The sequence below is a fragment of the Sinohyriopsis cumingii genome, chromosome 17 (genome assembly GCF_028554795.1).
Source record: "Sinohyriopsis cumingii isolate HCF-2022 chromosome 17, ASM2855479v2, whole genome shotgun sequence".
In the NCBI taxonomy this organism is placed as follows: Eukaryota; Metazoa; Mollusca; class Bivalvia; order Unionida; family Unionidae; genus Sinohyriopsis; species Sinohyriopsis cumingii.
The window spans coordinates 87,869,090-87,885,004 of NC_142977.1; the positions used below are offsets into that span (position 1 = coordinate 87,869,090).

Below are 15,915 nucleotides of genomic sequence, written 5' to 3' on the forward strand. Positions count from 1 at the left end.
TCAAGTTTCAGTAATTGCAGTTCCAAACCTTGTGGAGGTCAACTATATGCTTCATGCTAGACCTCTACCCTGATGTAATCTTTGGTTCTTTTATTTCCCACTTTGTGGCTGTAATTATCTTTCTTGCTACAACCAATGCTCAAATTAACACACCATGTCTAATCATTAATGATCTGAGATACTTGTGTACAGTTAATCTGTCTGGTACTCTGACCAATGCCACTGAATCTATTTTTTTTTTAAAACAAGACAAAATCAAACAAGCCAATATTTTGTTTTGAATACATTATCACTTTTTGTCATTTCTGCTATTAATGTACAAGTCAGTAATTTAATGGTTATTTCAGTAAGACTTGTGATCTATCATAAGGGTTGGCAGGTCTACAAGGACAAACTAACAAATGTTCAGATCACACATGCTTTACTGTGTGCAACATTTACCTAAACACAAGACAAAAAAATATGAGACCTAGGGTTTGAATCCAACATACATTAGTACACAGTACACCATGTAAAAGTTTTTTTTATGTTGAAAAAAAATCTTAAATACATAAACTGTATACCCAATACCCATTGTAGATGTTTTCAACGATGGAAAAAGACATGCACTTGAGAAGTCCGAGTCTCTAACGTCACTTCACCTATTGGTGACGAGTCAACTGCCCATTTTAATGTAAAAACTTTGCCACCTTTTATTTCATAATAAAGCATCAACAGAAATGTGCAACTTGCACAAAGTCAATATATGTTGGATAATTGTTACGCATTAACTAATTTGTGTTTCAGACAATTTTTTTACCCATACTACTGTTGTCTCCAACATCAAAACTTAACTGAGACAACAGTGGTGTAAGAATAAATATTGCTGATTATTTAATAAAATGGCCACGGTTACATTTATGACAAGTCGATAAAGATAAGCTATTGACCTCAGTCATTCACACATTTTCATTATTCTTTGACATATGAAATATGAGCAGTTAAATGCCACACCATTTTTGGTAAGCAATACCTTCTCCACTCAATCAACTTTTAACATCATCCATTGCAAGAGAATAAAAAACCATTGACAAGGTGACATCAGAACATGGACTAGTACTCAAGTAGCAAGTGAAAATCCAATGTTTTCAATGGAGCCATGTACACAGGTCGAATAACTATAATAGGCACCATCGTGTACGATCTCACCTTATAATCCGATATGCTTCATAAACAAGAAAAGAAATCACGATGAAAATAAGGAAAGGGACCCCTTTAATGTTGTTCTTTATAAGGTGTCATTTATATGCTGACGTTAAGGCAAGTTTTGTTGTACCACCTATTGAAAAAAGAGCTAGAGCTCTACTTATTAATACATTGTGTATTTTACTCTCAGGTTTGGAACTTTTTGCCAGGTTTTTATTTTTTTTAATTATATTTGACGGGGCATTTTGTGAACAACACAAAATGCAATCTTACAATCCTGGACAGAATCTTAAACATGAAGACATTAATTGTACCTCGTTTAGAATTCATCAAATGACTTAGTGACCAATATGAATTCAGGGTGGGTTTGATTATATCACTCAAATGGAAATATTCTTACAAGACTGAGCTTTAATCAAGATTTTAATCATGTACTGAATAATTCATCAAAGGCTTAGCAATCAAGAAAGGATCGAAGTGTGCTTGATTAAACAACTCCAATGGATGTGTTCACAGAAAGATCAATTACCATCATTTCAAATGTGCATGAAAACATCCTGTGCAATGGGCTTCATTTATATTAGGTGCAATACTATTACTGACAACTTGCATGTAAATGCTTAAAATTAAATTGTACTCCATGATCTTAATGCATTTAACATTCTGGGTATCCATTTCTGGTCAATTTGTATAAAATACAGTGCTTATCTAGATTTCTGTTAACATTTTGTTGCGTAATTAAAGTAAATTCAAGATTCTTGAACTGTTGCCAATGGAACAGCTACAGCAGCGAGTTGACTTGTGGACATATAATCAAAAAAGTGACCTAAATGACATCTGGCTGTAAAGCCCCTTTTCAAAGAACTGCACAATAAGCTTCAGAATTATATTTCTAGCAGGTTTATTTATTCTGATAACTTGATCACCAATGCCAATGATGCAAGCAAGCAAAAACCTGAATAAATTGTCATAGCTTCATTGTGATTCATGCCAAATATGAAGAGAATATGTAAAGGAATTTAACAGCAATATATCGAATAAAAAATTAAAAAGAAAATCACAACTTTGGATGACAAAGACAAATCTTCAGGATATGTGCAACTTGCCACTAATATTGGCTTGACAATTTTTTTAAATAAAAAGTCATTCTATTGTAAACACTGATAAACTATACAACAATCTCTTCACATAAACCAATAAAAGGTCACAGGATGCTTCCACAACTTAATCTTTATTCAAATCACCAAAAGCAGGAGATTCCACTGACACGTTAGTAAACAAGTGGTTTAATTTTCAAATGATACATCATGGCACAGAAATAAACTGTTTTATGGACAGAACATAACATGCCAGTCTCGTGCTTAATAATACTATGTGCAAGCACTGATAGGATGATAGTCAAGGTATGCATTCTTTAAGTAAACTTAAGTCCACCAATCATTATTTTCTTACATGCCTAACCATGACCAAGACCTGTGAAATTTAGACCCAAGCATCTATAGGTTTCTTTATCTCTCTAGGTTCAACCATTCACAAAATTTGGTCAAAGAACTTGGTCTACAACAAAACGTTCTGCAAATTTTTTTCTTCTCTGCACGTCACAATGACCTTGACCTTTGACGCGCACCCAAAATCCTCAGAGTGATATAGAACAAATATAACTGCAGAAACTATTTTTATTTCTTCCATCAGCAACCTTCAGCTCCGATCTTTTAACCCTAAAATAAAGAAGCTTCTGACTTCTCAAGCCCAAGTTATCTACAAAGCGTGATACCTGTTGATGGCGGAGGATCCAGTAATTGTATACAAACTATTTTTCTTCTTTCAGTCTGTGTCCTTGACCATGGACCTTTCAACTGCCAAACCAACTGAGTAGATGGTGGATAGGGAGGTTACTGTACAGAAACTATTTTTCTCTAGCGCTCATGCAGAAATGAAGCTGGTAATGTGGACATCCTAACAATAATAATTACAGCCTTATGGCGGGTATATAAAAAAAACATGATCATTTAGGAAAATCATTGAGAAATATTAAATGAATAAAACTACTGTCAGTATGTAAAGTTTAAATGACTTATCTAAACCAAACAAGTAACTTTCATAGAGTATTCTGAAAAATACTAATTGGTTGCCCTGAACCATGCAGAGTACCCAGAGTGTCCAAACCCTTACTTTGCCCTCCTCAGCACCCCTACAGTTGTCAATTATAGCTGCAACAAAGTCACACGGACATTTCAGTTGTGTCCAACAATTGTAATGCAGACAAAGAGAATCTAAAGTGACTTTTTGCACAACTTCTAGAATTAAGCAAAACTGCACAAAAACTAATCTTCACTATTAGGCACCAAGTCATGAGAGGTGAATCCTAGCATGATGTATATTTGATGTCATATATGAACAAGTCAAGACCTTGAGCAATAGCAGTATGAAAACACAAATTAGATATAGACATGTATATTTGTGCTGCTCTGTTTTTAAGTAGGGTATAAACTTCACTATTATGAAGCAATCAGCCAACATCAGTAATGTAAATATTTTATGTACTGCAAGCAAAATATGAATATTGATCAAATAATCTAAATTGTCCAAATATTTTCAGCTATCAAGAGATAAAAAAACATGTTAATAGAACAAACACCTTAGTATATGTTCTGCAGTTTTAAAAGTATGAATGCCATCCCAAGCACAGAACTCATTTTAATTTTGTAATCAGTACAATAGACCTTACCAAGTAATTGCTGTGTTTATTTTCCAGCAATTTTGTTTTTCAATCTCACTCAATCTCACATTTTTGTTTTCACTTGTCAAAGATATTTACTTGAACTTAAAATCATGTTTACATACAAATCTAGTCCATGCTTGGAACAGCCAATTTTTCTTAGATATTAAAGGGTTTCCTTTCCAGTTTTACATCATTATGCGTAACAATACAAAAATATAGCCACAAGATATAAAACCTATGTCTGGAATGATACGTAAAGAAGCACATTTCACTCACTTCTTCATTTATCACAGGAAATATGGGTTTTGCATTACCTCGACTGGGGATGCCTCAATCATGGTGCCTTCTGGCATGTCTGCAGTCTGGTAGGCATGTGGTGGAGGTTGAGCATACATCAATTCTGGTGAGGTGGGCATTGTAGCAAATACATACCCACCTGGAGTAGCAGCCGTCATTGCCTGGCCAGGACTCTACAATCACACAAAGGCTGGTTATAACCAAGGCAGTCACCTTGATAAACTTGTTCTCACATGTACACAAACATTCAGATATGCCTCACATAGAATTTTGTGAACAAGTGCGAAATCCAACTTTCAAAAAATCTAAATTTAGTTAAGAAAAATGAATTTATTAAACAATCATCATTTTCACAAGTTCACAATTCAAAATTAACTGGACAAGTCATGACTCTCAAATGTTTCATAACATGTTCATAGTACCAAATATTCTATCGTCATAAATTGGGTTCATAAAGAGACTCTTAGCTGAAATTTTAGTTCACGATTTGTCAAAGTCACAATGCTACCATTAGATGCAAAACGTCACCAATGCCAAACCATCTAAATAATAATAATGACTTTAAAGATAGTGGTCCCAAACACCGTTGGGTGCCATTAAAACTAGAAAATATAAACATTTCAACAAATTATTTCTGCTTCAAACCTGGACATTTTCACATGCATACAAAATCTGATGTTGATCAGTGACATACATCATGGGTCAACTGATTTAAGTCAAAAACTGGAACAAAAGATTTGATGACCTCACAGCTGTAACCAGAAGAAGCCAACATCATGCTCTTCACATGTGAAAGTTGGGAAGAACCAAACTACTGAAAAGTAGGCTCGGTGTCAAGGAGAGTCGCCTAGACCCCCTTGTGGGTCAAAAGCAAAGTCCGGGGAGGGGGGGCAATGGAGGGAGCCCCTCCTTAAGCCTAAAACTGGGTTATTTTCACTATATTTTTGCATGAAAATTGTAACTGAACAATTCAAACTTCCGATTCTTTAGCAAGATGCATACATCCACTGAATCAGGAATACATCAATTTCTCATAAATTTTGATGAGAAAAAAAAGTGCTTCCTTTATCTCAGAACTTAATTTACCAGTCAATGAATGAGATAATTGCTGCTAATAATACTGGTACATCTACATGTATCTCAGAAACGCTCCAACATTAACATTAAGCATCAAAAAGGAAACGTATCTTCAATGGACAACTCAAAACTATAAATAAAAGTAAATTAAATATTGATAAAATTATAGTGCCTGGTGTTTTATTTTTTATTTAGTACAAATCTGTTTGGATTAAACTAGTCATTTTTTTCCCTTCTTTCTAAAGGACCTTGCATCCAGAGTGTTCTCACCACGAAAGTAGGTCGGCATTTATACATTGTATGAAGTGCATTTTCCTCCTTACAGGACCAGCAGTCAGGAGTAGTTAGTTATACTTTGAAGTTTCAACTTGTAGGAATGTGCCTTTCCTTTTAGCCATTTATACATGTGCAATGGTACTGCATCAGAGAGAAAAATAAATGCAGTTATTTTCAGTGAATTATGAATGGGCAAAATTCCGATCATCCTGACCGATGACTGCCAAGCCAAGATAATGCAATAATTTTGTATTTTAAAAAAAAAATCTTTCAATGAAGCAATAGGGAACATGGAAAGCAATGGCAGAATCATGCACATGGAGGTCAAGAATCGGTTGATGTGTCTCACTCAACTCGGCACCTTCTATCCTCTATGGTTCCTAAGTAAGAGGCAAATGTAGGAATTGAATAGCAGTGAAATAAAACTACCGAGTTATTCGGGTTTATAACCAAGTTATGTGAGTTATTCAGGTTTCCGAAGAGGGCAATGAATTGTGGAGTGAAACATGAACTCTGTTTAAGCAGAACACATCCAGGGAGCCTTGAGTGAATTGATTATTAGCACATAAAAACTTCCATTTGCATTTGCTTAACAGTAAAGCACAAGTTTAAAATTTAGTATCCCTAATCATCAACTCCTTTTCCTACATAACACTTTCTAACCACTTTAATCCCCATATCACCATCCCAAACAATCTCAGATTTGCACGATTTGGAAGATCAACCTGTGGGGATATAATGACCACTAAATTTCCATCAAATGATCGAGAGCTCTTACCCATGAGCTACGTCTAATATGGTAGGTGACCTTCATGTGATATGCTATTCTCATTTTGGGTTTGTTATGATGCAGTACTTGACTGCTTTTAAGATTATTTTTTGTTTAAAGGCATATATGATATATTATTTTTATGTGTCCCATGCTTATCAATGAAAAAGGAAATCTGTAACGGCTGGGTTTGACTTCAGCCTAAGTTGGCCTTTTAAAATATTCCAGCACCCCTGCTGATCCCAACATTCACCAGTCTTATTTTTATTGAATGCACTTTTTCTTCTCAGATCTGCTTAATACAGCAGGCTTAAATCTGTTCATTCGCTCTCAAATCAATTTGTCTGCCATTGTCGTTTCGAGTTACAAACAGAATTTATCGACTGTACGACATTGCAACTTTTGCAGCATTCTTGTAAGAATGGAATTAAAAGCGACATAGTTGACAGTATTAAGAATTCTAAACTTAATATTCAAAAGTTGTTTAAACCTAACCTCTTATTTAAAGGAATGATTAATGTCAGAGTTTAATTTTTATTATGAAAAACTTACTGGAAATGAAGACTGTAAATCACATCTACCAGCAGACAGTCTTTGTACATATAATCTCTGTTCAATACTTTTGAGTTGAACTGCAACTAAAACCCATTTGCAACCATACTAGCTCATAATCATAAGATCAATTTCATAAATCTGTCATTTGCCCCCAAACTTTTTAATAAAACATACTTTAAGCAGATGGACATTGGCATCAACAGTACTTTTCAAGTACAAACATTAATAGTTGCAGTGAAAGTCAACATCAAATGCACAGGCTTTATTTATTGGAATAAATGCAAATGTCACCAGTAATGTATTTCATTTTCTACAAGATACTGTTGCACATATAGATTAAAGTAGCGCTGTAATAATTGGATTGAAACTTTAACACACATGCAACCTGCATTTGAAATCATGACCTGTGTACCAGTCTGACAAGAACATTCTGATCAGGTGCCAATAATTAAAGTACCTCGTTCCTGTGTAAAGCCTGATTCCGGTTTGTCTCAAGTCCTTGCCTTTTTGTGCTCAGACCTCAAACTATAAAGAGTGATCTTTTAACTGTATTTGTCTATTATTTTCAGACGCACAGTGTAATATATCTACATATCATTATGCATTTAGATTTGCTTAAATTGAAGGCCTTTTCTTTTTCTTTTAAAAAAAGAAACAGATGACACACAACATAAAGGGCCATAAAATAAAACTTGCATTGCCTCACAGCCAAGCGAGCTATTAAAATAAAAATATAAAACTATGATGCTGCCTACATTTTACAAACACGAGTGTGTTAAGCACATAAAATCTAGGAAACAGTGAAAGAAATAAGCTCAGAATATGAATAAATCTAGTGAAGACACGATTACCTGTGGTGCCCAGCGCCACGGTGCAGTTTGCGATGTCCACTGTGGACTTGTCTGAAAAATAGAAGGTGAATCTTTGATCTCAAACTGAACAAAAATCAAGCTGTAAAACTGGAACATTATTTTATTCAAAATTTCTAATACAACCTGGTGTCATAGACTAATGGCTTCATAACTCAAATTCAAATTGCTGTACAATTGTTTCATATGGATTTTTAAGAGTCAAAAAACCCTGGCAGGTATATTGGTTGGTCAGCAACTACTAAATGACAATTGGCCTGTGAGTTTTTATGTGGTAATCATTTTTCTTTCGTCACAATGACCTTGACCTTTAACCTTTTGACATTGAAATTGATAGGTTTCATCCTTATCCCAAGTGCAAGCTATCCAGAAACACCGACAATTTTAGATAGTGTTGAACTGTAGTTACTGTGAAAACCAAACTGCTAACAGGTGGAATGATGAACCTCACAATATTTCATGCTTTACCTTATGGCATGTGTATAAAAATGTATGCTGCATTAGGAATCAATTTTTACCCTACCAACAGATATCTTACATTACAAATAGTACCCAGAGTAAAGATGAGCTGGGCTTTCACAAATAAGCATACATTATGCAAAAACACTAGATGCAACGCTGTTGGCTACAACAGTATTAGAAATAGCGGACTGACAAAATTCTCGAGTATTACAAACAAAAGGGTTTGGATGAATGCACTGTGGAAATAGCACTTGGAACTGCATTTACGCCCATGACATTTATTTTACAAGTACTGCCTAATTATATCACTACATAAAGTGTCCACCTCGTGCTATCCACTGCCATCTCTCTCCTCAACTGAAATTAACACTTTAACTGGACAAACTTTAACTTCACTATGAACTGAAACGACTGACTAACTAAAAGCTGTACAAGTATCTGACCTACTGATTCTTTTCTACTTTAAACTTCATACTGACATTAATGGATTGACAGATTACAATTATCTTGCTCAATGTCAACTCAACGTGGGGAAGGGGGAACTACTATGCCATTTTTTTTCTTTTTATATGTACATTATCTAACAAATGTACTCATTACAGAAAGCCTTACCACAACAGACTTCATGTGACAATATGATCGATCTCTTCAACACTTACTTTTCCAACTGAAGTGACTAACCTAACACTGCATCTACAGTTACTAATGACATCAGAATCTTTATTTAAGATGGCATACATGTGACACCTTGCAAAGATGCTCCAAGGATTTGATCATATTCCCCACTTGTCACAAAAATAATGAGAAAGGAGTTAATTGCAATAGTTCAATATTTACACAACACTTCAGTATCATCTCATTATCCTGCTCCAATGTAACGTACCTACTGAAATCAAAATCTTTAAAAGATGCTGTCTCTAGTTGTATATGCATTAATCTGTTGTGCCCGAGTTTAATCTGTTAAATTATCAGAGGACAAATATTGCGCTTGCCAAGAATTCTCCTTCAGTCTGCTGTCTGAAGGGCAGTGTATCCCCTAGGGATGAAAGAAGTAGAAAAATCCCTTTTGATGTCAGAACTGAGGGTCAGACTGAGTAAAAAACGAACTTTAGGATCAAAACTGGGTGGTCAAATTAAAATTTTGGATGTCCCTGAAGCACAAATTAGGGTCAACGGAAACACTGCGGAAGGGGCTTGTACAAAGCTAGCTTAATAAGCTGAAATAAGTTTAAAACTGTTCTCTATGGTTATTTACATTTTTTCCACAATTCACATGTACTGTCTTTTGGATACTTCTCGAAAACAAGATTTGTCACCAACATGAAGTTTGCCAAATTCAACTCTTGAATTAGCACTTAAGACTATTCCAGATTTACTGTTTCATAACACTGTATTATGGTTTCAGGTTTCTTAATGCCAGTCTACTTGTTCCGAGTGAGGTATCTTTATTTCTTAATTTCATTTTCTGATTCTTATTTATTAGATTTATTATTGTAACCTTTATGCTAGGGATATATGGTTTTGTTGCACACACACACACAGCCAATTTGCAATGAGAAAAGAAATAAAATTGCAATTTACTTTTAAATTATGTATATTTTAGTTGGTTTGTTTTGTCTCCCTTTTCAAAATTTAATTTCAACATACCATTGAAATGCTGGGTTGATCAGCATGCCATCTGTTGGCTGTTTTTGTCCATCCAGCATGTACAAAGGACACGGATTTAACACCATTTTTGGGTTCTAAATCACTCACTAGTATCTCCATTAACACTTTCCAGCTCCAATTACCTGATATACTTCCTAACTTTAACAATAAATAGTCTTCATCACTATCATCTAGCAGAAATTGCCAAACAAAATCGTCACCTAAAGTTGAACCATGCTGGGAATCAGAAATTTTGGGTTTTCTATAAAAATTGTTACTATAAACATGCATTTGTAAAACTTCCCTGATGCAAGGTTCAAACTACGACAATGCTTGTTACTGGGCCCCATGCCCCATTAAATTTACTTTAACCACGATTCATGTCAAACCAAATAAACCAGATGTGTGAACAGTCATGTAAAAATTCACATGACAAGCGCTACAGTTTTTCCATCTGCTTGACATACATCATGACAAGCACTATAAGGGTGAATGGCGAATAAAATTGTATACAGTGAAGAGTATGTTTCCATATCTACAGCCTGAAATTGACAGTTCTAATGCATCACCACTTTCATATGCTGGTATTCATACAATTTAGCGTGAATAACGCAATCCTGGGAGCATCTGTCTTGTCATCTAACAGTGGTAATACAGTATGGCATATACTTGTTTCTACTTGGACACATCCGGAATATGAATCTAAGTGCTGTATAAGCCTAAGCTAGTAACTATAATATTAATAGATCATCTTTTCATTTTTCAATCATGCATATATATATAACTATGCTCCAAGCATATCTAATAAATTGGTTGCAGAAATGGCTATCAACTTAAAAATAAAGTCGCAAACATTTGGTCAACAAATTACTCAACATGAAATGCAGCTTGAAATGTCAATGTTGATTCTTAAATAGGTCTCATCTGAAGTGTCATCCTTTGTAGTAGTATTTTTTTTGTACTACGCCAATTAGAACTTTTGGTTGAAATTTTGAATAATTTACTCACAACCTGGAGCCCTGAATAGAGATTTTTAATAAGTTATATTTTCTGAATGATTAGAGAACAAATTTCAGTAAAATCTACTCAATTTGCTTATATGTGCAAAAACTGCTTACTAAGAGCTCTACTGTCCATAAAGGACTTCATTTTTTGTTTACTGTACAAATCAGGTCAAAGTAATAAACTTTAGTAAAAAAACAAATTCATTGCAAGATCAAATGCAAGGTTTCTTAACTAAGCGTATGTTCATTCCTATGATTATGAATGCAGTACAAACCTGGTATGCTGTGTACTGCGGAGCCATGTATACTGTTGGCGCTTGTGGCATCATCAATGCTGTTGCTGTGGAATAGGCAGGCTGCAAAAGAATGTAAAAAGATGACTAGGCATACATGTGACAGCAGAAACCATCTTAAGACCAGTAAGGAGATTTGTGCAATTTGGTCACAAGTTTTGACTTCAAATCCTGATGATTTTAATTCACCCAAATTTTAGAATGCTAATGGACAAAAACTGCAGCTATTGAACAAATTTCCTTTATCTGTTTTAAAATATGAATATCATCTCTTAACATCAGTCCTTTCCCAGTTAATTTGATGCCTTTTATACTGTCCTCATACGTAGCACAAGCACTTTAAGCTTTTATCGTTTTTTGTTGTAAAACCAAGATGTTTGCCTGGATTATGTTTGTGGCAGTCTTCGTTAATGTTGATCTTGACACCTACAAGATGATGCACCTATCCTGGATTCTGGTTTCCTCTGGTGTCAGCCTGAATTTATCTTGAAACAGAAAATGTCCTTTCAGCATCTGCACTGGGATGTTGGAATGAGAGTACAAACCTGCAGAATTCAACATGTTTAAATCGTCTCCTGCCTGTCCATAGATTTTATAGCACTGCCTGCTAGAAGTACTAAAGGATGGTGATATCTAGGTCGAATCTGGGACATTTTTTAAAAACAATTTACATGAATGGCAGAATAAACATTTATATCACTTTAAATTTGATTCCAACCACTGAATTCCAGTTTCCATTTAATAGATATTTCAGAGGATTTGTTTAGATTTTGGTGTTCTAGCATTGGACATAACACATGCAATGATAAACTTCAAATACCAAAGCCAAACTGACCAGATTCATGCCATTTGAACTCTTTAGTAACGACTGATGTCCATTATTATGTTTAATACTTTCCAAATTATTTCTGATTACACCAAGTACTATCCATCTCCACAAACTTTAAAAACCTGCCGAAAGAATCCAAGTAAGGTAAACTGTTTCATGCTGCTCAAGTTCTTTAGTAAACAACCATAATCCATTAACATCTTTACTTCTTCCTGAATTACTAAATCACACATAATTCAACAATTACTTTTAATTTTGACTATCAAATCAGCAATTAAAGTATCATGCTAGTGTAAGCCAGTTTACAGTTACATGTTCATAGGAGGTCTCTACCGATGTACTACATTAAAAACATGGTGTGGTGGCAGTGGTCAGGGGGGTGATTTCAAAGAGTGGGACAGGAGACACCCCTCTTCTTCATCAGGAAAATCCTCCAGGCCAGGATGTTCACATATATGACTATAACATATCAATAATTTGTCAGAGAAAGAAGAAAAAAATCAAGTGAAGTGGCATCAAGATATTCTTTGAACATACACAAACACATTTATTTTCCAATTCAGATATTCAAAGATTGTGTGACACATCTGTATGTGAATAGTTTTTTAAAATGATCTTTTTTCCCAAGGTGTATCAACACCAATTTTCGTTTTATACCAACTAGTCTTTGGATGAAACCAATTTCACACATGCCTCATCATGAAACGTCACACAAGAAACACAATTTTCTAATTTCACTGCCTTGAACAAACATGTTCAACCATCTTTATTAAAGATTACTGGCTATTTCATGATCAATGACAACATTTTCTTAGTGCCAGATTTACTCCATACATATAATCCAAGACCATTTCCTCTTTTTAACTGCCAAATACGTTTTTGTTGTAGGTTTAACACCATTTTTCAGCTCAAGATAGGTTATACATGGCGGCCAGTAAAACAGGTGGAAGAACTCTGAAAAAACCCAGGGGAAAACACCGACCCATGAGAAGCTACTGGCAAGCTTGTCATGTACCCACATTAGCCAAGCCCAAGACTCAAACCCCCAGAGACAGGTGAGATGGCAAGGAAAGGTGAGCACTTTAGACCACTCAGCCACACGGGGGCCCTCTGCCGAATATGAAACTTGGATATTAATCAGCAACAAGATGTACAAACTAAGTCTAGTGGTGAACATATTTTTGTCAGATTAACACCATTTTCATTTAGAAATAACCAGATATCATACAAATACTTTCAAGAGACTAATTTTCTATGTGCTTTTGCCGCTTGAAAAAAAATCTTAATTTTTTTTACAACTAAAATCCCAATTTTATTTCATTTAATTAAAAGCAATCTTTTCACCCTTTTCTGTTGCTGACTAGCATTCAGTATCAAAATAACTGTGGATCACAGTGCTTTCATGTAACACATTCTGCACTCAAATTTTAATCTCGTTTCACTGAACCCTTTACCTCATGCAAGCCCCTTTAGACGCCTCTACTCCATTTGCATGGAAGCGCCTTTGGATGCCTCTACCCGATTTGCATGGAAGTGCCTTTTGACGCCTGCTGTAAACATCCGCCATTTTGAATGGGTTTTCGCAGAGCCACCTTCAGGGAAAAACCCCCTATTTGATAATTCATTCATTGAAGTTAATGACCATTACGTCAGATCACGTACTTGCTTTTTAAGACCTGGTAGTTATCTGCTATTTAAAGCAACTGGATTGTAGTCACCACTCTGGAGGCCGTGGATTTCGTTCTGTACTTTCTCGAGTTTGTACGATCAGAATCACTACTATGAAAGTTTCAACAACTTAAGTAAAGGCTCTGAAACTGCTGCATGCAAATATTTTTTATAAATTATCAAATTCAGATGATTTAGTGATGTCGATGGAGACAACGAACTTGTTAATTTCGAGTACAAGAAATGGCAACTACGGTTGGTCATACAGCTTCACTGGTTTGACAGTAAACGAGTTCTCTCACGATTTTTAAGCCATAAAAAATTCTTCCGTGAAAACTAATTGTACAGCTATATACAATCAGCTTTAAAAAAAAAATTCAGGCATTTCATTACAATGTCTGCAGTCTAGCAGTTTATGTTTATATTGATATCTAGCACTGGGGCATCATGCCACAGACATGTAGCACCATGTCCCACCCAGTCAATTTATTTGGACACCAGTCCTAACATTAACCTCTTATTTCTGAGCATCTAGCAAGGCAGCTGTTGGTACTTTTTTTTAAAGTCATTGGTATGACTTGGTCAGGGTTCAAGCTCGTGACTTCACACAGCCGAGGCAGATGCTCTAACCACTTTACAAGTAAGTGCAACATGTGATTTGGTGAAGGAAAAAATATGATTATGCCTACATGTAATGGGTGGCATGTATGCGTTTACCTCTACACCTGTAATTTCTAACAGAAGGTTTTCCCAAATGTTGGCTCTATGAAAACCAGCTCAAAATGGATATGTTTACTGTAGGCATTAAAACAAACTTCCATGCAGATGGTGCACAGACATAAAAAGAATACTTGTATGTAAACTGAATGGAGGTATCCAAAGGCACTTCCATAAAAATGGGCAAGAGGCATCATAAAGTCCTTATATGAAATAAAAGGTTAAGAAGATGATCTTCACAAGTGAAGGGATATACAAATTGAATACCCAAGGGGACTGAATAATATTTTACCAACGTTTTTCAGCTATATAAAAACAAAACTGCAGCCCTTTGTTGGTATTCTTAAGGTCTCTTTCAATCTACATTTAGAGGACCCCCCCCCCCATTCTATATCCCCTCACAACTTTGTTAGCAGATAATTAAAAATTTTGTAGCTAAATTTAAATCAGACAGGATTTTCACAAATAACCAAAACTATGCTCATTTTTGTGACAACTACACCAATATACTGAATCCACCCTTCTGTGAGAAACATTTTTTATTAATTAAAGACTCAACAAACAAGGATCCATTTCTGGAAATTGTGCAACTAACTTTGCCTTCCACTAATGTACATTTTTTAAACAAAAACAGGAAAATGTGCATCCATAAAAATAAATAAATGTACTACATCATAGGCATGATCATTATACTGCATGTGCTGTATGCCCATCTGAGCTGAAACTACAGTGAATTGACAGCATTTCAATGCAAAGGCGATCAATATTAAATACAAAGCCAATTGTTCCAACTTGATACTAGTTTTTACTAAGTATTGCAACTACATATTTCAACTATCCTTACAAATACAGTATTACACCACATTAAAATCAATTACCTGAACTTGTGGTTGATGCATTGGATATCCTGCTTCTTGTGCATGGAAAATTGCCATTCCATTCTGGTATGTGTAAGGTACACCATTTGTAAACAGAACTGTTCCTTGAGGTACCGTTTCTGAAAATATAAAGAAATATGCATGCTTTTCATGAAATCTTTTAGTCCAGTACACAGCTAACAGCTATTCCATTGCCAATTCTATGTGGCAATTATCTGCCAGAGTGAAATGCCCACACACTACCGAGTCATCCAATCATGACTCATTTTATTCAGTCTGCAGCTGCATCTGGATTGCAAGTTTGTTTGAAGTGTGAAATTAACACATTTTGGTTTCAAAAATTTTCACCAAGTAAACAATCAGAACCATTATTACCAGTCCATTCAACTACTAATGTTGCCGTAGTTGTTCACTGTTCTGCTGGCTGTTTGGGTCACTTCTGCAGCCGAGGGACAAACTACCACAGTATGATGCTCCTGCAGCCAAATGACAACTTTTAGTTGAGGATTTGAGGATATGGCCAGTTGTTTTTAGTTATTTTCCTTATCATTTATTAATTTATATACTAAAACCATGCATATATAAAAAATTATAACTATTTTTTGTCCATGAGATTCTTCAATCTCACTGTTACGTTGCTACCTGGAAACATCATTAACATAAATTA

General features: G+C 35.1%; 1 protein-coding gene across 8 annotated transcripts in view; it reads right to left on the reverse strand.

Moving 5' to 3' along the window:
- LOC149779383 (protein boule-like) overlaps positions 1-15,915 on the reverse strand; it is a 207,236-nt gene that overhangs the window by 128,831 nt on the left and 62,490 nt on the right. For all 8 annotated transcript variants that reach the window (XM_089940024.1, XM_089940022.1, XM_089940018.1 and 5 more), the window contains exons 7-10: positions 15,249-15,367; positions 11,139-11,219; positions 7,733-7,783; positions 4,222-4,377 (exon numbers count right to left, since the gene is read on the reverse strand). In XM_089940024.1, the coding sequence (XP_089796150.1) occupies positions 4,222-4,377; positions 7,733-7,783; positions 11,139-11,219; positions 15,249-15,367 (407 nt within the window). The remainder of the gene's footprint in view (positions 1-4,221; positions 4,378-7,732; positions 7,784-11,138; positions 11,220-15,248; positions 15,368-15,915) is intronic.